Source organism: Diadema antillarum, unplaced genomic scaffold (assembly GCF_040938485.1).
Source record: "Diadema antillarum isolate AM-2024a unplaced genomic scaffold, OU_Dant_1.0 seq00001106_RagTag, whole genome shotgun sequence".
NCBI lineage: Eukaryota > Metazoa > Echinodermata > Echinoidea > Diadematoida > Diadematidae > Diadema > Diadema antillarum.
In genome coordinates this window covers 640,128-664,270 of record NW_027271922.1, presented here as the reverse complement: position 1 = coordinate 664,270, position 24,143 = coordinate 640,128, and the positions used below count along the sequence as shown (strand labels likewise).

The window sequence follows — 24,143 nt, the reverse complement described above, 5'->3', positions numbered from 1 at the left end:
TTCTGTTGGATTTTCTTGCTAGTTAACGCAGTTAAATGTATATGTTGCATATGAGCTTAGTAGGTGCATTTAATTTTGGGCACAATCCCTCAAATATCGAAAAAATGAGGTCACTGAGCTTCGGCTAAAGATTTGATTTTCCAACCATAATTGCAGTTCAAAATATTGAGTGGTAACACACTTTGGTAGAAAGGATTGAAGTGCATTGTTTGCATGGAGTGAAATGGATGAAACATCTAAGGTCAAGGTAAAAGGCTAAAGCTTTCATTTCTAGTGATAGTGGTTAAAATCCCATGTGTAAATTAGATAAGATGATCACAGAAATCTTAACTGAATTATTAATATGGCAACAGTTTGATATAATCTGTAGCATAATTTTTCTTCAAAATGTCATCTGTATATGAGATTTCTTGCAAAAATGTAGGGCTGTTGATAGCATAGTCAAGTAGGAATACAGTTGTACTTCACAAATTAATTCCAGTCTTTTATTACTGTATAATCGCCGTCATCATGGTTTTTAGCACCAACATCTGTAGAAACATCTCCTTTCCACCTTTACAAAGTGGCTTGTACATACAACACACACAGACACTCATACAAGCTTGTGTTGAATACTGACAGGTTGATGGAGAAGTATCCCAGGCCAGCAACATCTGAACTACAGTCACGAGCTGACGGCCTGGATGTGCTTCGCCTCAAGAGGGACAACTACAAGGTGTTCATGCACAGGATGCTAGACCTGGAAGAAAGGGAGCGCATGGAGAGTCTCTCTATGTGAGTATGGAATGCTCATATCTCTCGATGTGAGATCTACCAAGTCTCACACATTAGGCCTGAGACTCACACCTCAGGGGTCTTCCTCATGCTCACACGCCTGACAATTTTTTTTTCCTCACACCTCACACACACACACGCACACAGCACAAAAGCATCATATTTCCAATCACCAAACAAGTCACATTTTGAGACAATATTTTAGTTAATCAGAATAACCCAATGTATCACATTAAGTATGTGCCAGATCACACTGTTTTTGGCTAAAAATGCTATTAAAAGCTCCTTACCACAACAAGATGGACACCCTCTCCCCCGCTCATCAGTGGCAACGTGGCACAAAATCTGGCATGTAGTTGCTTTCTTACGTTGCCATCTATGCAATATGAATGGCAAAAATGCAATATGAATATGTGTTCCAATGTGCACTGGCCATCCAATCTTATGGGATTTCTATATTTCCAATCTAAGGGCTAAGGTTTTGTTACAATGAGGTAGGATCAAACATAAGAGTAATCATTGTTTAAAATACCTGTACAGGTCATGAGTAAGAAACTTAATTTGCAATTTGCCCCATTTGCGAAATAAAAATGATAGGAGGAGATGGAAAAAGGAAAAATTATTCTTGCTCAGGTTTTACTTATCTGTTTATGTGCCACGTTCGCACGTCCAACTCGGTTGACGGCGATCCAAGTTCACATATTTTGCTCAAAATGCACAAGCCCCCCAAACTGATCAATAAATCGCCAAATGCCGAGGTACAACTTTCACTCCATTCCTGTCACGTGTAGCTTGCATTACATCATGATTAAATATCAAACAGTCTTTCCTATTGGATTTGTGAGTGAATTCTAAGTTTCTGACATTGTTTTTTTTGTGTGGAAAAGTCATGCCTGAACAATATAGTAGCTACTGGTCATTTGAAAGAAAAATAGTAATTGATATGTCATAGAATTTGCATCATAGCAAAGCCTGGCATTTTCTCTACAACTTTGCTCATTGTATGTCCAGTGTAGCAAAAATCTACAAAAAGTTACATGGCTCTGATATACAGAATGTTTTCCCAAAGCATGCCTACATTGCAGTTTCAGAATAATATGGCACACAGGGGGTTTACACCATGGGGCATTCATTATTGGAAATTGTTCTTGATGCAGATACAGAGCAATGACAGATATGGAGATCAAGCAGACAGCACAGCTTTCCAGGGACACCCTCTTTGCCCAGGGAGGGGAACTCTTCGGAACAATTAAACTCAGCCAGCCTCTGTTCAACGACTCACAGCCCTCGCGTATTTTTCAGGACGATGTCAATGCTGTCCTCCTTAAATACAACAGTCAGGAAACATCCAGAAATGAAGGACTAGCCACAGTTTATGAGGCCCCTATCCTGTCAAAGGAAGGGTCATCCAATGCAATCACTGTCAGTCTTAGCCCATGCCTTGTACAGGACTGGAGACTGAAGGCCATGCTAAAAGGGAAGCAACCAGCCAAAGTGCAGGTGGGTGGGTCGCTTTGTCTTGCATATGAGAGGAGTAAATATTCTCGCCATAGCAAGATGCACGTTTCTGCAAGAGAATTGAATTGGACAGAATGGTTGTGATCTTTGCTTTTAAAACAAGAAGAGAAATTTCTGATTTTGCAGCAATAGTGGCAACCAATCTTGGAAACAAATTATGATCACAGGTTATTATATGTTAGCACAACATTAACTTGACAAAGTGATTTTGTACAACTTAGATACGGGGGGTACAAGTTAGAATGAGCCCAGAAAGATGATATGATTGTTTTTTTTTTTTGGTCCTCTCCCTTTTAAATGAATTGTGATCAGAAATAAACGGTTTATCTGAGTGAACTGTATTTCGATTGAATTATATCGTTTCAGTCTCAAATTCAACCAACTTTTCTCTTACCCTGTGCACATACTGTAGAGGAGGAAGCACCTGAACCTGTCTGTGAGACTGTTTACTCACCAGTATGTGTTTCTTGTGATATCTGCTTACAGGTCACTATACAGTTCTCGATCAACAGACACTGGTTCCTGACCTGTCATTATGCAGTGGATAACTTGAGATGTATGGACACAGTCCTACCACCTCCTAACCAACCTGCAAGGTAATATCAATATTTTGCCAGTTATGTGAAATTGTCATCACACATTGTGATGACATTGTACTACAGTATACAACTATTGGGAGAATCAGGCATAATGGCGGAGGCATCAGTCGCCATAGCGACATTTCTAGTTTACGCATGATATGTCATATGAAAGGAAAAAGAATGGATATTTAGACTATGATTTTATTTTTTGCAAAAGATTGCCCCCAAAAAACTGAAAAAACTCATTCAAAATCCCCATTTGCTTGTGCAAATGAAAATTTAGTAGCATTACTGTCTATTGTTCTAACTCAGTTATGCATGGATTATGAACAATGAGTTGTGCATCAAATGAAAGAGGAAGGGTATAGCTTTCCATTCATGCACATCTCATAAAGCAAATATGTGATTATGATTGCAACGAATTGCAATGAAACTCGGTTTAGTTTTTTCTGGGACACGCTGTATATCACAGTAAAAAATATACAACAGTAATTCACAGCTTTTCTTCTGTGCCAAATTATATTATGTATTTTAGAGAGAGACATGAGACAAAGAAAATGTGTGAGCGTTGTATTTGACACAGTCACATTGCTGCATCATTCAATTTTATTATTTCAACCATGCTTGAGTGTGTTTTTTTTTTCAAAATTTTTATTTCATCTACCACAACAGGTGTTAAGTAAATCTTATATAGTGTGGTGTTCATAATTGAAGTGTGTATTATTGAGACAGCAGCAGTTATGCAATCATAAACCAGTACTGTCATATAGTTTGAAAGGTGCTTTGGTATATTGTTTCATTTTGTTTTGGTTAAAGGGAGGGAGTTGTTAGAAAGGCATTTGCTCATTGAATCTGGTGGTAACATCTTGAATTATGATTCTTTGAGTGAAACACTTCTAGTGTGCATTTTTTCATGGTACATTGCAGACAGTTGTTCACAAGCGTTCTTTACAGGCAATGTTGAATAGATTGGATTAATAGTGTGTCTAGCTGATAGTTGATGATTGAGTCTAAAGCAGAGCTTACTGTGGATGCCATATACATGTACAAGTCGTGTATCTCAGATGCAAGACAGCTACACAGCATTATCGTAGTGGTGTAATGTATTTGTTGGGGGAAATATTTTGCATTTTGCTGAGCAGGTTTCTGGAGCTTGAGGAGGAGATGTGCGAAGAGATGTTGAACAAGAGGCAGGAGAAGGCTGTCCGCTACATTTGCACAGTGGGAACCACACAGACCCCAGGGCCCCACCATGGTCCCACCATGATCCTAGGGCCATTTGGGACAGGGAAGACCCACACCTTGGCCCTGGCAGTACAGAGAACTGTGGACCAGTGCCCACATGCCAGAATCTTGATCTGCACCCGCTCAAATAGGTGAGTCCTTTAATTTCAGACAGTGTATTGTTTGTTGGAGAAATCAAAGCCCCCCCCCCCCCTTCAGCTACATTTGTAACAATAAAAAAATATAACACATGACAGGTACCTTTGTCATGTCATTAGCTCAGTCTTTGCAACATGATGGATATGTACTTAGATATAAGAACATTGTCTGAGAATGTAAACTCCCCAAGCGAGAAATAACTGCACTCCTATGTTCTAAATTGATTAAAGTACTGAAATTGTCATTAAATTATCAGGAGATTATAATCTCATGTGTAATACAATTTAACACATCTCATTTTGTTCATGATGAGCATGCAAGAGATTCAGACATCCTATAATCTCCAAAGAATATAAAATAATTTTTGGGAGTTGTTGGAGCATGCAGATATCTTCCTCCAGGCAATATAAATTGCTTCTTAATTTCATTGTATTATTTTGTTTATACAGTGTTGTAATCCATTTCTAATGTATGTTATATACATGTACATAAGTTAACAGAGATTATTAGAAATCACACAAAATGCACACATTGTATAAAGCAGTATTCTACTCGTTTGCCATGTGAGCTTTGCACTTGATGATTCAGATTGAGTTACATTTGCATGTACACGTATGTCACTCAGTGAACCATGTATTCACAATGATGTTCCAAAAAGAAAAAGTAGCAAATTGAACAATTAGAACATAAACAATTTATGTAATGAGACACAGGAGAAATATTTTGTTGTCACTATTATTGGCTTTATTCTATCTTATCAAAATATGTTTGCTCAGTTTATAGATTGGAGAGAGACATAATATGATTATGACAAATCTTTACAAATGATAAACATACAGTAGAAGTTGATAGTTGAGCATGTTCATTTTGGCAATGTGCTCTTCCAATCCCTTTGATTTACTGCACAATATTTGGCATTTGCCATACATTAAGTGCATATTGGCAGAGCTGTTTCATAGCCTGATGAAGGAAGTGCGATTAATGTTAAACAATATGCTTTGGATTTTTTTTTTCATGCACACAGTGCTGCTGACTGGTACATCTTGAGCTACCTGGACAGCTTCTGTCAAAAGCGAGGGGATGCTGTACAGATGTTGCGAATCTATGCAGCTGAGCGCAGAATTGCCTCGGTACCAGAAGTGGTCAGGAAATACTGCCCTGTGGATGCTGAAGGCTTTCATGTGCCAACAGAGGAAGAGCTTCTTGGTAGGGCAGGGTGTAGTTATTGATGCATGCATCATGAATCAGCACAGGTTCATCTTTAGCAGTTGAAATGTGCCAGACAAGAAACCTAAGGTTGATAATCCACTGTGTGAGGGCCCAAGCATTAAAATTGACATTATCATCTTCTTCAAAATGCATGATCAGATTTTTACCCAACTTAAACAAGATTCATTCTAGGGTTATATTTGATACAAAAGTTATTTGAGATGGCCTTTTTTGGGCCCAGGGGTGGGTAGGTGCCAACAGAACAAAGCTGTTTAATTGTCAAAATTTCCCTGTCTTGTTTTAGAAGTAGTACATTCAATTTGTAGTGTATTCAAAAGAATGTAAGTTTTTCATGACAGTTTGTGGGGGCCAGATTGGGCACGAATTGAGGGTGTAACAATGGTCCGATCTTCACCAAACATGGTAGGAATCACTTTTAGCCTGTTGAGGACGAGTTGATTTTGCTACAACACATGTTTCCTATAGACACCAGCGTGAGTATTTGCGAGACTAGTCTTCAGTAGATTGAAGGCAGGTATAGAATGCAGAAACATTCCAGATGTGCATGTGGTTCCTAGTATGGGACAGAGTGGAGTAAAGGGCCAAAACACTCAATTTCAGTCATCGTTCTATCAAGTAGAATGTGTAGTGGTGTACATGAATATCCTTGCAAATAAAGAATGATACATTAATTATTCATAAAGCACTAGAGAAGTGGCGATACATTATATTTCTGTAAAGGACTTAACATCAAGGGGTTTTGCAGGGGAGTTGCAGTGAATATGAATTTATCTGGAGCTCAGTTGGGTATTATTACCTTGAGGTTTTTGTTTTGTTTTGTTTTTTGAACAGCAGTGTTGAGAAAATCAATGTGTTTCTGTCATAGAGAATGTTTGAAACAGATGATACATCTATCAATAGAATCATGGCAAAAGAATATCTGTTTGATTTAATATAATATGACACATTTGGTTTCCCTACAAGTTGAACAAGATGATTACCCTGTAGCTCTTGCAGGTTAATATTTCTTATAAGAGGAGATTATTGAACAAATATGGGGCATAAAAATGATCATATTTACTTCTTGCATGCACCATGTGGCTTATTTAGTTGCTCATGGTAGCAACAAATGCTGATGTGTAGAAGAGCTTAACTGGGTGTCAGACAATCTTACAAGATTGTTGTGTCATTCTTTTAATTCTCATTGTTGCCTTGTGGATGATATGGAAATAACGAGATTTGTGTTGAGACAGGTATGTTATTGTAATTATTTGTACTGTACATAGAAAAGGGAAAGCGTTTATTTTTAATCAGACTTTGAAGAGTAATCTGCGAGGACAGATCGTTTTTGTAATATGTTAAGAGCTGCCATAATGACAGCTGGTGGGTTAGGTTGTGATGTACAATATTGTAGGTGACCTGTACAATGTGCTGTCAACAGCATAAAAAACTCAAAAAGACCTTTTTCTGGCAGAGTGTGTTAGAGTTTTGTGCTGCTTTTATCCATCTTCATCCCAATGCACAGGATGGGTGCATGGTGGCAAAGAAGAGGCACAGACAGGGCCACCAAAAACCAAACCCAAACCTCCAAACATTGTCCTGGCCACACTCACCATGGCAATGCACCTGGCCAAGACACCTACCCTCCTTGGTTACTTCACCCACATTGTGATTGATGAAGCTGGTCAAGTCTTGGAACCTGAAGCAATCATCCCACTTGGCCTGGCGACAGAGACAACCTGTGTGGTCCTCGCTGGTGATCCCAAGCAAACAAATCCAATGGTGAGTACCACATGACTATCCTTTTTCATTTAAAGCGATTTCTTACCTCCGTGTGCAAAATAACGAAAAAAGTTGTGAATGAATTTAGATGAAACTTACAGGAAATGTTGAGAATGACACAAGGAACAACAGATGATGAAGTTTTGGTAGTGATCCGGGAATTTTTGTGGATTTTATGAAGGAGCTTTGATATTTTGGCAGGTAGGGTCAATGAACTTAGAAGCTCAAGCTGCACATTTTTGAGGTTGTTTCATGCTACGCGCACTGAAGTGCGTGTTCTACTTTCTGCTAGGGCAAGGCGTGCCGCGCAACTGCATATTGATGATTTTACAAAAGGCTTCTATATTGGGAATTGGGAGACTTTCAGCATGAATACTGTACGTGTGATGGGGTTGAAATCACTGATCTCAATGGAAGAACAAGATAGTGGTGGAAATGAGCTGCTTGGCAGAGGTCTGCACTCTTAGAGTGCTTATCCAGGGAATAATTTTCCAACTCAAATTTGATTAGCAATTTTAGCTGATGAACAATATTTCACATGGTATCCTGTACATTTCTATGGAAGAAAACTGCTACACAAAAGATAGTTTGTGTAGCAGTAGTGTAAAAGTGCATAGCAAATTGCGATGATTATTCCCTGCTTCTCTATTTTTTTTTTTTAATGAACTCAAGAGATATTATTTGATTATGACCTCAACACAAGCAACTAGTGCATTCAAGCTGAATTCTGATTACCAATAGAGTGTATTTTCGAGGAGAATTAAGATGAAGAGATGAGTAGCTTGTATTTCCTGCAGGTCTTCAGCATCCAGAACTTGGATTAATTCTTTTTCACTTTTTGCAGTGGTCTACATAATAAAAAAAAAAAATCAAAAAAAAAAAAAATCGAAATTCAGCATTAAATCCTAACAATCATGAGACGAGATATAAACATGTCTGGTTAGTTTGAATGAGCATCATGTGCTATCTTAGGAAAGAAAACTGGCCACCAATTCAACAAGCTGATTTCTTGCAAAAAGGCAGACCAATGTAGCAACAGTGCTGCCCACTTTAGCAGCAGGGAAAGGAACAAGCCACGTAAAAGTTCTGTATATACAAAAGTGATGCATAGGAGTCGTTGGGTGTGTTATAGGCAGTACCTCATGTCCTGCATTGTGCAGAATTGCTTAATTCTGCCCTTTATTTCCAAGAATTTCAGCAAAACCTAAAGTCCAAGTAGTTTATTTCCAGACTGAATAAAACTGTGCATATTTCATTTCCAAAATTGGAAGGTGTTTTTTTTTATGTCTAGTTTAACAAAAATAAAAAGTGTAACATTCTGGAAGTGAAGTAAGTTTGATCCATTCCGCCAGTCTACCAGTAGTTGTAAATGTAGATAGAAGGATGTTTTATATACAAGATGTAGAAGTATTGTCTTTTTTCTTTATTTTGATTTGTTGTCCTTTTTATCATTGCTCTTCAAACATCATAGGTACACTCATTTCATGCGCTGGAGGCCAAGTTTGACATGTCTCTGCTGCAACGCCTCTACAAGTTTGACAAGCAGAACAAATGCCAGGCAAGTTGCCTCCTCCACGACAACTATCGCAGCTGCCAGGCCATCTTGGACTTCCTGAAGGTCCACTATGGTATGACGTTGAAGTCACGGTGTCAGGAGGGGGAGGAACACCCCAACCTCTACCCACTCAACTTTGTGGAAGTGAAGGGAGTTGACACACTGGTCGAGTCATCCTACATAAATCTGGAGGAGGCACGAGAGGTTGTGGAGAAAGTGGCATCACTCATGCAGTTCTGGCCAGAGGACCAGTGGGGAAAGCCAAAGCAGAGTGAAATAGTGGTTTTGTCTCCATACCTTCCTCAGGTAAGTAGTTCCCATGCTGTTTGTAAAACCAGCACACTGTGTGTTGGAGAATTGATAATGGTCATAGACATGCTCCCTCATTGAATTGTCCTATGTGTAAACATTATTGAAATCACAGACATTATCCATTGTCACTGGATTACTACTTCATAATGGTCCATGATGGGTTTTGGTATGTCTTTAATAGCAACATACTTTTTCCCCCATGGCATTCTAAGTGTCATGCCCAACTACATTGGCAACATGCTGGACACACGCGCACACACAAAAAAACCTTGCCATTGACATAAAATTGTCTTCAAACCTTTGTAAATGATGTAGGAATCAAATACAAAATTGGAGTGACATTGTCTGGCTTGGCAACCCATGAATTTCAATCACAGATCACGAAATTCAGTGCACTGAGAATGTGGATGAAGGGGCATGCAGTTTGCAAATGCCCAATCCAGTCCTCATGAAACTCACAATTTTCTACTGTGTTCCCATCAGTGTAGTCCATCACATACAGCATCATGGCATACAATTATGGGCACGAGTTAAAGCAGATAATGTTCCCTTTGTACTTGCCTCTTAAGTCTTATTTGAGTTCTATGACCAAGCCACATTAAATACGTGCACCTTGTAATGCACATGCTGTAGGTAATAAAATACTCTTTCTAAACAAATTTAGGGAAATAGAACAGTAGCAGAAATTACATTGAAATCTGATGTACCACTGTTTTTATGCCCCGCCATGAAGTGGTGCGGGAGGCATTATGTTTTCGGGTTGTCCGTCCGTCCGTCCGTCCGTACGTCCGTCCATCCGTACGTACGGCCGCATTCGTTTACAAGATTACTTGAGTAATATTGACTGGAATTCTACCAAACTTGGTCCGAGTATAAAGAATGATAAGGCAATTGCTTGATTAGATTTTGGGTGAAATCAGCCAAAGGCCAAAGGTCAAAGGTCAGGGTCAAATCATGAAATTGTATTTGTTTACACTATAAACTCAAGACTGGATTGAGCAAATTTCACCAAACTTTGTCCGAGGATGATGTACGATGGGACAATTACTTGACTAGTTTTTTAGTGAAATTGGACAGGGGTCAAAGGTCAAGGTCAAATGCTAAAAATGTTGCTATTTTCCCATACACATTTGTATCTATGCAATTCCCAAAGGTATTTTCTTGAAACTTAGTGTAGACATGTACTACTGCATAAAGATTCTCCAGAGAGAGTTTCATGTCATAAGATGAAAGGTCAAAAGGTCAAAGGTTAGGGGAAAATGTTACAATTTCACTTTTCTCGCAAATGGTTCAATGTTTTCATGGAACTTGTACATACGCATGTACTGACTGGCAGGGATTATCTAGGGAACTTAGGGGTCATGGGTTAATAGTCAGGGGGTCAAAGGTCAAGGTCAACTCCTCAAAATTTTACTATTTCCGTCATATACTAGCATATGCAATGCTTGCATTATTAGTTTTAAACTTAATATATACATGTATTACCTAATGGAGAATCTCTGGGAAATTTCCAGCCAGAAGGTCAAAGGTTAAGGGTCAAAGGCCAGGTTTGAATGAAAAAAAATCTATTTTGTACTGTAATTACACTCTTTCTTCATACCTTTAGAATTACTCAATGCATAAACTTATAAAAGGGTCGGTCAGAAGTCAAATAAAAATCCTCAATTCCCCAAATATGTGTACCTGCACTCTTAGACAATTATAGCAAACCCAGTTCAAGGAAAGTGAACATTCAATATATTTCTGACAAACCTGTTATTTCAGTATTTTGCCAGTTAAAATGGTGTATGTGAAACTGTCATCACACATTGTAAAAATAGTGTACTACATTGTATACACCTAATGGGAGAATCATGCATCATGGCAGAGGCATCAATCGCCATAGCAACATTTCTAGTTTGATAAACATGCAACTTACAAGCTTTCACAATTTTCTGCTCGTATATTTCAGTTCTGATGTTTGATGTGATTGTATTTCATAATGTCAACTTGAATATGGAGCATCATTTTACTTTATACAAACTTCCATAAGTTATGGTGTTAAAGTTAATTTTATGACATTTAAACTGTATATCCTTTTTGCACTGTCACAGAAATTCAATATGAAGTGGAGTTTCTCCCTGAGTACAGTAGTAGATTGTTTTAAAGCACCTATAAATTATAGTGCACCAGTTGGATTTGCCTTTTGCTAGCATGTAAGCCCTGCTTAGAACCACACAAATCCTCACAAGAATTTATGTGAGTGTATAATTATGGTATGCTCCTGCAGTATTTTTATGTCTCTGCCATGAAGAGGTGCTGGAGGCATTATGTTTTCTGGTTGTCCGTCCGTCCGGTTGATATCACTCTTGTGGACAGCGTACCTAAAAATCCGTTTGAGGTAACCTACGTGTAATAAAACTTGGCATGTACATGTATATGAATGAGGGGATGAAGGTGTGCCTATCAACTTTTGGGTGCAGGTACTTAAGGTGAAAGGTGAAAGGTCACGGTCAAATGCTCAAAATTTCACTACTTCCCCCATGTCTATGCAATGACTAAAGGTATTTTCTTGAAACATAATGTATGCATGTACTTTCGAGTAAAGATTTCTCTGGTTAGAGTTTTGGGTCATGGGGTAAAAGGTCAAGGGGTAAAAGGCGAAGTGAAAATGTTACAATTTCACTTTTTTCTCCATATCTCAGAAATTGTTCAAGTTATCTTCATGGAACATACTACATATGTATGTAATGACTTGCAGTGATTATCTAGGGAATTTTGGGGTCATGGGGTCAAAGGTCAGGGGTAAGAGGTCATGGTCAACTCTTCAAAATTTCACCTTCTCCCTCATATTGTTGCAATGCCTGCAGGATTTTTTTGGAACTTGGTGTATACATGTATTACCCAATAGAGATTTTCTTGGAAGTTTTTTGCCAAAAAGGTCAAAGGTCAAAGATCAAGTGAAAGTGCTGAATTTCACTTTTTCCTCTATATCTAGGAAGTAGCTTAAAGGTATCTTCATGGAACTTAGTACATATTTATGCATGTTCTGCCCGAAAATGATTCTCTTGGGAATTATAGGGTCATAGGGTCAAAGGTCGAGGGTCAAAGGCCAGATTAAGATGCTAACAATTTACTATTTAGTACAAAAATTACACTTTTTCTCCCTACCTTGCATAAACTTACAGTATAAAAGGGTCAAAAGTCAAGTAAAAGTCCTCAAATCCCCAAATACATTATTTTGTACATACTCTCTTAGAAAATAAATCCATTAATCCAATTAAACCTAGTTCAAGGAAAGTGAACATTCACCCCATTTGTGACAAACGTTTCATTTTGATATTTTGCAACTTATGTGAAACTGTCATCACACGTTGTCAAGATGTATGATAGACATATTAGGAGAATCATGCTCTATGGTGGAGGCATACCAGACGCCATAGCGACATTTTTATTAGTTCTGTTTTGACGTTGTGGCATATTTTGGGCAGATTTTTCTGTGCATGTGTCATTACGACTTTTAGCGAAATGACTGCCTGTAAATGAAGGGTTCACACTTTGGAATTTACATAGAAGTGCTGCAGGTCCAAATTAAGTTACAATTAAGTAAGTTCTCAGTGAAAATCTGTTACGAGTTTGATGGGTTATGAGTGTCCTTTAACATCTTGTACCAATGCTCAAATTCCAGAAAGATTATATTTGTTTGTTGTTGTTGTTGTTTTCAATTTAACAATCAGGTGAGATTGATAAGATCTGAGATGAAGAAGAACCGTCTACATGCAGTGACAGTGGAGACAGTGCAGAATGTGCAAGGTATGCTAATGTCATTGGTAGGCTATCTCAAGTCAAGAGAGACTACACTTCAGGAGGAACTTTAAGTTAAATGCAAACACTTTGATATGCTGCATTCCTGTGAAAATCCTTTCTGAAATCAGGCAGAATATTACTGAAGTTATAGCCTTTTGAATATCAATGGCCTATTATCAGAGAGATGTATAGTGACCACCTCAAAATATGGTTTGGATTACCTGACTGTAACTCAAAACATAAGCATCTCTTGATTTGTTTTGTGATGTGAAAAGTTGCTCATTCAGAACAAGCTCGTATCTTACTTGTCAAATTTGGTGAGCATTGTGAGACTTGCCCTGTAAATCTCATGTTTAGGGCAAAATCTCCACCATACACATTAAAGTACAGTAAATACGTACTTCCTTGATATGAGCTTGTTCTGAATGGTTGACTGCAATGCTGACCAGCATTTGAGCCACATAGATTTGCCCTGTAAATCCAAACTTTAGGGCAAATCCACAAGCTGTAGTATAGTTTAAAAAAACAAAACAAATTCTTCCTTGAAATAAGCTTGTTATGAATGGTTGACTACCATATTTAGTGGTGTATAGGCCACAGGATTTTTTAGAAAAAAAAATTGCATAGCTTGGGTGCAGCCAATATGTAGTGATAGTCAAAGTGTGACCTTTTCAAACCTGTAAATTGCTGGTATATCTATGACATATACACATACGTGAAACAATGGGCATATACAGTACGAATATGTTCTATACACCAGCAAGTACAGTACACAAATTTTCAGTCATGTTGATAGGCACAGTGCATACAAAGTTACACATTTCTGAGGTCACTATAAAATGTTTCATTTCATATGCGAAGAATACTTTGTCAAAAATTTGCATTTTAAAATTCTTTCTTTGAGAGACATGTATTATATTTTTTGTCTTAAATATTGCATATGCCTGTTGTGTAATGAGAAAAGGAAATGAAGATATGATTTCTGAGACCTCATTCACAGTCTCTCTATTTCCCATATCCCATTGGTGTATGGTGGTAGTGCTGTAGAAACGACAGTAAGTTAAGACAACTTTTTCTGTTTTAGCTATCTGCATGGCCTGCATTATGCAATTGCTTCTGCTGATCTACTTCATAATGTTATTGTCTCGACAGGTAAGCAATATCGTGCAGTGTTCATCAGTACGGTTCGCACAAGGTCTACTCTGAACAATATCGACATCACTGCCATACGCCAGGGTGGTAGGGGACCTGTGAGAAACAGATACTGGTATGGTTTTCTCTCTGACCGAGGACTCCTGAACACAGCTTTCACACGTGCCAAGTCCCTGATTGTTGTAATTGGAGATCCAGTGGCGCTGTGTTCAGTTGGAGAGTGCCAAAAAACGTGGATGAGGTACATCAAGACATGTGAGGAAAAGGAAGGCCTTCTGCCCAATGACCTCACCTTTGCAGAAATCACAAGGCAGATTGATGCATCTAAACACTTACTGAATCCAAAAGCACGGCCTTTTAATCCTCAGTCCAAGACTCACAGATCTAGTCAGCATGGTGTTTCACAGAACAAAGGAGCTGCTGCAGTATCTCAGACTCATGCTGTGGCAGTTCCTGACTGTAGTCAAAGAGGTGCAAAGGATTGCAGATGCCGCAATAAACCTGATGAGGATGCTGAAGCACTGAAGGGACAGGAATGGCTGCAAGATCTGAGAGAGCAGATGCTAGAAGATGAGAAAGCTGAACAGAGGGGAGACAGACCAGATGAACTGGACCCCAGTGATGATCTCAGTGATACATGTCTCCAAGAACCTGAGAGAACGGCAGACGTACCACAAACATCACTGCGAGAACCACATCTTGCACGTGCACAAGCCGTCCCAGTGGCATCTGTTGACCAAATCAAGGAATTTCTTTTGAATAATGTGCGTATGGTTGAGAGGCAAGGGCATGTTGCTCTTCTGCGAAGAAATCAAAGAAGACAAGCTCCCAGGACAAGGTGTGAAGATGCTTACGCATCTGATGGTGAGAAGGACACTAGTCAACATGATGATTCACATGAGGAATCTGTAGAGCAACTTTTAGAACTGACTGTCAAAAACCCTGAGAAATACAAGGTCTGTACCTTCATCCATGAGGTGACTGGGCGTATGATCGCCATTCCAAATGATAGACAATCTGGGCATGTCATCGATATCACCAGTATGAAGCGACGGGGCAGAGCTTTGAACACAGACATAGTGGTAGTAGAAGTCTTGGAGAATGTGGAGGATGAGAAAAATGATGATGAAGCCAACATTAAAGAAGAGAGGAAAATCTATGGAAAAGTGACAGGTATTGTTGAACGCAACGGGGACCTTAAAGGTCGACAGTTGGTGTGCTACTTGGATCCTCACAATGACAATGTCATGGTGCCAGTTGATCGCTCATGTCCAAAACTGATCATTCTAGGGAAAAAGAAGACTAGAAGTGGACAGTGCGATGAAGCAAAAATAACAGTCTACATGGCTACAACAGAGGATGCAAGGGAAAGAGAAGACTTTACATTTTCACATGAAGAGAGAGTTGCTTACTGTGAAAGAGCTCAAAAACTCTTTGCTGTTCAATACTTGCACTGGGCCAAAGGTACTCCATATCCTTTTGGGATTGTCACTGAGAAGTTGTTACCTGGAGATACACAACGTAGTGGCCTGCACATCTTGAAACTTGTACATGGAATTAGAGAACAACATATACAAGTTCAAGAAGAATATCCAGAAGACTGGACCATTCCAAAAGAAGAGCTTATGTCTAGACAAGATCTGCGGGCCAAAAAAGTTTTCACCATTGATCCTCCTGGCTCCAAGGATTTGGATGATGCTATCAGTATAATCCAGCTTCCTGGAAATAGATACCAAATTGACATACATATCGCTGACGTGACGTACTTCATCACCAAGGATAGTGCTCTTGATAAGGAAGCATATGAGCGTGGCACAACCTTCTACCATCCTTTTCCTGTGGACTGTTTCCATATGCTGCCCACAGAGCTGAGCACAAGGATCATCAGCTTGCTCCCAGGTCAAGAAAGGTTGGCATTTACAGTCCGACTTCTTCTGGACCAGGATGGGCAAATAGTTGCAGTTCCACAGTTCTTTAGATCTGTGATTAAATCAATCAAGAGACTGACTTATGAAGAGGCAGAGGGAATCATTCAGGGAAGCAGTCATCAAGGCTGTGAAGTGGAAGCACAGATAAGATGGCTGCATAGGCTTGCTCAGCTTTGTAGAAGACACCGTCTCGAGGATGGCTGGAGGATATACCAATGTGAAGATGATGGAGGTGGAGCAGTATGTCATCCTCATGCCCACAGCCTGATTGAGGAATTAATGCTGTTGGCAAATGAAAGTGTTGCAAAGAAAATTCTTGAACATTTTCCTGAGTGTACACCTCTGAGGAGACAGCTAGCACCATCTCAGGAGCTAGTAGAGGTGTGGAAGGACCGTTATCATGAAGCAATAGCCAACAGTGTCCTCCTGACAATGCATGCTGATCGGAGTGAAGTTGACACTGATATTGAATGTCAGGGTGATCCGATGGCCGTTGCTGTCGAAGTGTGGAGAGAAGTGCAGCGACTTATGCAAGAAGGCCCTATTGACATGCAGAACATTATCAATCTGATCCTGCAAGACAGAAACCATCCACAGCAAGCACTTGCATTGACTTATTACCACCACATCATGGAACGTGCAGAATACATTGACACAACCAGTCAACAAGGGACTGACAAAAGATCACACTATTCCCTAAAGCGAAATGCATATTGCCACTTTACATCACCAATTCGACGTTACATGGATATAGTGGTGCACAGAATGCTTGCTGCTGCAATAGAAGGTAGCCCAAGCCCATACTCACCTAGAGAAATGGCAAACATAACACACCACTGCAATAGTCAGAATGCCAGATCAAAGAAATTCAGCAAGGAGACCTTGTCACTCAAGCTGGCTCTGAAGCTTACAAAAGCTCCACTGCAGGTAAATTCCTTTGTGGAAAGCCTGTCTGAGACAGCAATGATAATGCACTTGCCATACCGAAGCTATTTGCAGGGTGGACATAGGGCTGTTGCTTTCCGCCATCTTAAACCTGCAGGGAAGCCAGAATCAGAGCCTGAGGGTGTGAAACTCAAGTGGAAAACGAGGATGTATGATGCCATATCAAAAAATATTGCGGAGTCTCCAGCCAAGATGAAGTATTCATCTCCAGTCTTCAGTATCCCTGCAGAAAATTGGCAAGCTATTCTCCAAGCTATCACGGAAGGAAATGTTGCTGGAGTCATCACTGCTATTCAGAATGCAGCCATCCATGGACAACCCAATACCAATCCCTTTAGCAGCAATTCCCAAGAATATAGATCAGACACACAGGTCATGGAGATGGTATCTTTTGAGAGGACGTATAAGGTTGGCGATGTTTGTAAGCTCCAGATGAACTCCAAGGTGCTCAAAGGTTTGCTGGTACCTCAGATTCAGCTCTTCCACATAAGCCCAAAGGTTGGTTTCTGTACTGAGCATCGTTCTTCACCTGTTACCTGCTTTGCCAGAATAGCTCGGGAGATTCCAGGCAGGGAGAAGTCCATCACAAGCTATCAAAACAAGTGGCAAGAGGTGCTGTCTATGGTGACTGCCCACAGCTCCGTTAGCAGTGATGACACAGTCATCCTTCAGAATGTGCCAATCAAGTGGTCGAAAAAACATGGTGGAATAGTTGGCTGTTTTGAATTATCTGAGGACTTCCTAAAGGAGCATAATATCGGCATTTTTATTAAAAATGGAGCTCTGATAAATGACTATCACTTCCTGTGTGTCTGCATTGACATCCCAGTCAGTGAGAAATCGCAGCTTGCAATTGTTCGGTACAACAGAGACAAGGATGGCATTGGCCCCTTTAACAGACATGCCTGGAGTAAACAAACAGTTGTTGTCCATTGCTGTTTGATACAGATTGAGTCTGAGAAATTGCAAAAGATTAGCAGAACCAATCAGAAGAAGTCTTTCAAGGGACAGAAGGGGGTTGCAAAGAAAGAAAGCTCTCCACTGATCCTTCCTGTAAACTTTGTTTTGCACCAGTCATCAGTACCTTTTCCTGAAGATCTTATTGATGGGAAAAGTCACTTCGCCACCTCTGTGGAACTCATTCTGAAACCTGAGCCAGAGCGGTAAGAAGTTGTTCTGTACATTGTCATTTTTAGGTTTTTATTTTGATTTGTTTTCTTAACTCATTTGAGCCAGAGATTCAAGTTAGTGCTATACAAGTGTAAGGGGGTGTTGCAAGAAAGTTGAGTTGCAATTGATTGCAAATATCTATTGCAACTTTGCAATAGATAGATCGATTGCAACTTGCAATCAATCGCAAATTCCTGTTGCAAGAAGGGAGCTTGCAATTAATTGCAAGATGCAATTGATTGCAAGCTCCCTTGCTGTATTTTACATTTGTAAAAGCGACTTGCAAAACAAGCCTAGCCATATGCAAAGAGTATTGCGGTATTTTAAATTTATAAAAGCGACTAGTGAGACAAGTCTACCAATTTTGGGGGATTTTTTCTACCTTCGAGCGATATCGTCTGCATCTGCGACGGATGGTGATTCGTAACAATGTAAGTTGAATTTTATTGAAATTATGGTTGACTGACTTATACAAGATAAATTATTAGCAGCTATTAATACTTTGGATGTAAATTTCGAACACGTTAGTCTGGAAACACTATGGAAAAAAGTTATATCGCTAGTAGTCGGATCCCGTTTTTGCAGAAATGTTACCTAATGGTTCGTTGATAACGGTCCCACATATACCTATTTGTGTTTGTAAATGTTTGCTCTCCCGTCAGTCTGGTGAAAATTACGTGGATCCGATGTTGCGATACACAGTTGTAAAATTAAATACTAGTACTAAATAATGTAGTGAACGATAGCTAATTAACTAGAGAAAAAAAAAATAAGCGTAGGCCCTACAGTATATAATTCAGGATCAGATCAAGACAGTGATACAGGTGTAGTAGTCTAGCACTAGTATCTAGCGTTAGATGTGATCATCTTATTGTGGTGGTAATTTAGTACTGCACTAGATCTAGTAGATCTACAGACTTTTTACAGATCTAACTAACACTGAAACAGACGTTATCGTTAGCACAAGTAGCTCACCTCTTGTCTGTACTATTGTTTTGGAGGCCTAACATGACAATGTTGTGTACGACTACGAGTACGTCTGCAATGACGGCAGGTTCAGACGTCAGTGTAGGGATCAACACGAGGTAGCTCCCTACGGAGATAGCCTAGCCTGATGAGTGATGTGATACACAGCTGCTGTCAATGACAACACAGCTGCTGTCAATGACAATGTCCAATCAGTAGTACGATGAAGCGCCTAGCTAGGCTAGGGTGATGGCATGACCGATAAAGTAACAAAAAATACCTTGGTAGATTCTGCTTCTAGAAATAATCTAGCATCGCGGGAGTGCCTGCTATTCCGGGGTTGGAATTATCCAAAATAATTCTCAGTCCAAATATGAATCCATCATCAAAATCAGTATACTGTGCAGAACACAACTGGGGTCTACGTTGACCAAGTAGGTGACGATTTGAAGTACAACCGTACATGTACTAATCGCTTAGCTAATCTCAAAGTAAAAAAAAAAAAAAAAAAAAAAAAACATCGTGTGCCTGTACTGTAGACAAGCACGTGCCAGATCTGACCAAAGCAAGACAGACACACTGGTGATCACTCCTTGGAAGTTGCAGTAGGACTGACTAAAGTTTTGGGGCCTGCAAATGTACCCAGCATCTAGCAAGCTCTCAATGGCCACAAAGGCAAAAACTATTTTGATTGGCTAAAGAATATTACATACATTACATAACTAAAAACGATTGGCTGTCATAAAAGTGATTATTCATAATTACCTAATTTGCATACAAGCCAGACATCACGTGACATTGCAGACAGGAAGTGACCTGGGCATCAAGGGTACCGTATGTCTAGCTTGCATGCAGTGGTTGTACAATGTATACACACAAATAAACAGCCATCTACAGTAGATGTTGAAAAGCTATGTACACTTGTGTGTGTGTTATAAACCTACAGCAGTGTGTATGCAAACTGCATTCCATGCGTTAAAAAAAAAACACTGACAAAAAAAAAAATGGAAAAAGATACACTGCATATCCTCTTCATGTGTTTAGCAGAATGTTGAGCTACTACACATTACTGTAAATGAAAATGCAGATCCTAAGTCGACATAATCAACTGTTATTGAAATGAATGGTGTTGAAGCCCATCTCTAACTCTCCTGTGTTCATGTTATAGCATATGTGATCAAATATGTATGCACTTTGGATTCATGGATGCCAAATGGATGTGAAGGTTTTCTGAAGCCCATGTAGATATTGTGCGAAGATGTACAGCACAGGCCTATCCTTACATTGTACTTCTATTCTTCTCAGCAATTTCCTTAATGACAAACTAATAAAATACTGGGAATAGGACAGACAAAATATGAAAGGCATTCTCCCCTTTCTCAACATAGCCTTCTTGTTTAAAAGCCGCTGAATCAAAGCAAAGTTTCCACATTTTTTATTCCCCAGGATTTAAATGTGATGTAACGTTTATCATATGCCATTCATTACAATACAACTTCAATAGCCCAAGACTACTTCCTTACATCTCTTTTTTATTTATAGTGCAGATAAATCATTGATAAGGTGACTTCATATTTGATTTCACATTTTCAAACTAATGCACAATATTGGTGATGATGAGAATTTTGATTAAAAGTTTTGGTGAGATACCAAGAAAACACATATGATTGAAAACAGAGCATACCATTTCCAGTGAATTCAAATCAGGTTTGGAATGACTGAAACATCCAAAAATAAAGCAAAACAAAGCGATCGCTCATTTTTGGACATCTCAGCCATTTCAAAACAATTGTCATAAAAAAAAGAAATTCTTCATGAAATTACATGCTCTTTCATATTTTGTGAGAGGTATCTCATTATATCACAAAAAATATAATAGAAACCTGAAATTAGGTCTCAACCAAAACTATGCGATCGCTTTAAAATTGATATTGTCCTTGGCATCAATTAACAACATTATTTTCTCTTTTGCAGATTGTAAGCCATGGAATCACAATTAGATGGGAGCCAAAAGCTTGAAGTGAGTAGTTTCTAGAAGTAGACTATTATGCAATTTAAAGTTCATTTGGATTAAAGATCTGGAAATCTATGGTAGGTCTACATGGTGAATTTCCATAATTATAATTCTATTATTCACAATCAATGTAAATTTTCTGAAAATAATGCATGGTAAAGAAAATTTCACTTGGACAATGACACCTAAAACTTTCATATTTCCCATTTTCTACTTTGAATGCCCATTAATATTATATGAACTGATTGTTGTTGTAGCCATATTGTCTATTATTTTTAATTACAGATTAGAAATGATTGTTGTTTTGATGTTCAAGGTTAATGTTTTTTTGTTAAATAAAACATTTTCTGTACTACAAATGGTACTACAATGTACTCATCAGGAATTTTATTTGGGTAGTGAGTTAAAATAAGTTATGTTGTAATAATTTGTTCAGTAGAAAATGAATGCAACTATGTTCATTTACAAATCGATATTTTTCAAAATTGTTATTACAGTGGAAGTAATGAAATCCAACTGTACTACTTACTCAACTAAATATGCAAATTTGAAGCATTTTTGGCTGTTAATTTGTTTCATTTCATTATTGCAGGCAAAAAAGAGGAATCCCAATTGGTCCGAAAAAGAAGTCATGACTCTTTGTCAGTTTGTTGCTGACAATTATCGTGACCTTTTCGGAAACTCGGGTCATTGCACCCAAACAGTAAGTATTATTCTTGTATCCATACAGCTCACTTATGCTTAATCTTAATTTTTACATTTTCCATTTCTCACATCTAAAATTTTTTTCACATAATATTTTATTTAATCAAGATAGAAATGAAACAGTCTTAAAATTGATATCAAGAAGTCCATCTGTATGTATATAATGTATGGGCATATTAAGTGTAATTGAAAAAAAAAAAAACTTTCCTCATCATACAAGTGCATGTGCGCAAAAAAACATTAAGTAATTAACACAGCCAGCACAACCAGAGGAATTTGAGGGGGGTTCTGTGGGGAGTAACAACCCCAACTTCTCCTCTATAAAAAAAAACCCAAACAAACATAATGATATACAAGGTGCAAACACTTTTGGCTTCTCCACTTTTTTTTACCCCAATGTGGCATCCAACAAACAAAGAATGTGGATAACCTTTTGCCAATGTCAATTGCACGTTGTATGCAATCATTTTTTTTTTTTTGGGGGGGGGGAGGGAAGCTTATGAACATTCGAAATTGAAATGGAAGTAAGGCCTATTTTTCCCCTTTATCTTTCTTCTTTTATTTTCATGCTTTTTAGCTGATGCAACCCTAAAGTTGCACAAGAAATGTAATCCCCCCACCCACACTCACACACACTTTTAATTGCATAGTACTGGCCGTGAATAATGCACATAATTTAAAAATCTGAAATATTTGTCCTAAAATGGAGTCAATATTGAAATGCTCAAATTTTTCAATTTTTCCTGTAATTGCATTTGAATTATTCGTTAAATTTAGAAGAAAAAAAATATCATTATTGCAACTGTATATGCTTTCATAATGACATTAGCATGGCAAACAAGATGGATGAGGTTCACACATAGCAGTATGTCGAATTGTTGTTAGAAAGATTTCATATGGAGTAGTTTTTCCATATTGAACCTGAGTTCAGATGATTTCACCTTCTTTAATTTCTTGTTTCTAAGTAATATATTCTGAACATTTAAAGGAATGTATGTATGTTGCATTGATTTTCATAATGATAAAAGAAAATATACCAAATTTCAGGAAATGTAGGTTGTAAGTGGTAAGGGACATCTGTATTACTTTCTGCGGAAGTATCATTTTCTTAAATTGTGTTTGAATTGTTCATTTCTTCTGGAGTTCTTCCAAAGTAATACCATCATTGGGACACCTACATTTTGTATCTACCATTTGATGTTTTGTATCTACCATTTGATGTTGCAGGTCGAAGAGCGCAAAAGAAATTCCTGGGGGCTTTGTGCCCAGCAGCTGAGAGCAACTGTGGGGGGTTATGAGAGGAAGTGGCAGGATATTAAAAAGAAGTGGGCGGATTTGAAGGTCCGTGCCAACAAGTACTCTGCGAAGAAAAACAAGACAGGTGACTAGTGTGTTTACTTTAGGAGACCTTTGGATGATTTCAAGACAATTTCAAACTTCAACAACTATAGATAAGTTATTCAGTTGACAGAGTTTAGAAATTAGTGATAATTGTGATGAAGAATAAGAAATTTTTGGCAATTTATAACAAATTTAAATGAACATGGAGAATTTCATAGCAGGGTCACCATAAGAATTGTACATGGGTTGGGCCTCACAGAAGCAGAAACAAAGAAGAAGGCATCCATACATTATACACAAGTGAACTCGCAAGCAATCAATATTGTAATGGATTATACTGCTACATTTCTGAAATATGTAGGCCTCCTGTGTCATCAGCCATGTTAAGTGTAATTTGTTTATGGATTTTCAAACGTTTGAACTACAATAAATTCCACAAAATCTTTATATTGAGCTATTGACTTTGATATAGTATTACATGATGTAAAAGTATGAAAATTGTCTGGAATATTCCTTTAACCCAAAAAGGGCCTAGTGGCGGAATCCGCTCCCCTCAAAGTTTCTGTTGCACAAGAAGGACTTGTTGCGAGGCTTAACCTTTGTTTCTTCAAGATCACTGGGGGGGGGGGGGGGAAGGGGGAGGATGGGGGCAGAATCCATATCCCCCCCCCCCCACCCTTTTATGGTTAAAGGACAAGTTCACCTTGTAATCTGCTTACTGATATTATATGTGATATTGATGAAAAGAATCTTGATTTATGTATGAAATTGTTTCAGAAGAAAAATAAATCATACAAAATCAAACAAATATTAGTAGAACACATCAGTGAGAAAGAGGGAAATTGGACAATCCATTCAAAAGCTATGATTTTTTTAAAGTTTCTTATCGGTCACAGTTGGATTAGAAGATTACTTTAGCTTTTGATGTCAATATACCTGTATATGTGTACAATAAAAGAAAGTGTAAATAAAATTCAAAATATTTCCACTTTTCTAGCACAACCAAACAACACTCAAACTTC

At 38.4% G+C, this 24,143-nt stretch overlaps 1 protein-coding gene across 1 annotated transcript in view; it reads left to right on the top strand.

The window, feature by feature from the left end:
• LOC139743792 (3'-5' exoribonuclease HELZ2-like) overlaps positions 1-23,169 on the top strand; it is a 29,244-nt gene extending 6,075 nt beyond the window's left edge. The window contains exons 6-16 of the mRNA XM_071654246.1: positions 622-774; positions 1,932-2,274; positions 2,779-2,888; positions 4,016-4,249; positions 5,281-5,462; positions 6,991-7,247; positions 8,719-9,108; positions 12,831-12,906; positions 14,053-18,088; positions 18,758-18,761; positions 23,008-23,169. Of these exons, the coding sequence (XP_071510347.1) occupies positions 622-774; positions 1,932-2,274; positions 2,779-2,888; positions 4,016-4,249; positions 5,281-5,462; positions 6,991-7,247; positions 8,719-9,108; positions 12,831-12,906; positions 14,053-18,088; positions 18,758-18,761; positions 23,008-23,169 (5,947 nt within the window). The remainder of the gene's footprint in view (positions 1-621; positions 775-1,931; positions 2,275-2,778; positions 2,889-4,015; positions 4,250-5,280; positions 5,463-6,990; positions 7,248-8,718; positions 9,109-12,830; positions 12,907-14,052; positions 18,089-18,757; positions 18,762-23,007) is intronic.
• Positions 23,170-24,143: the final 974 nt, after the last annotated feature.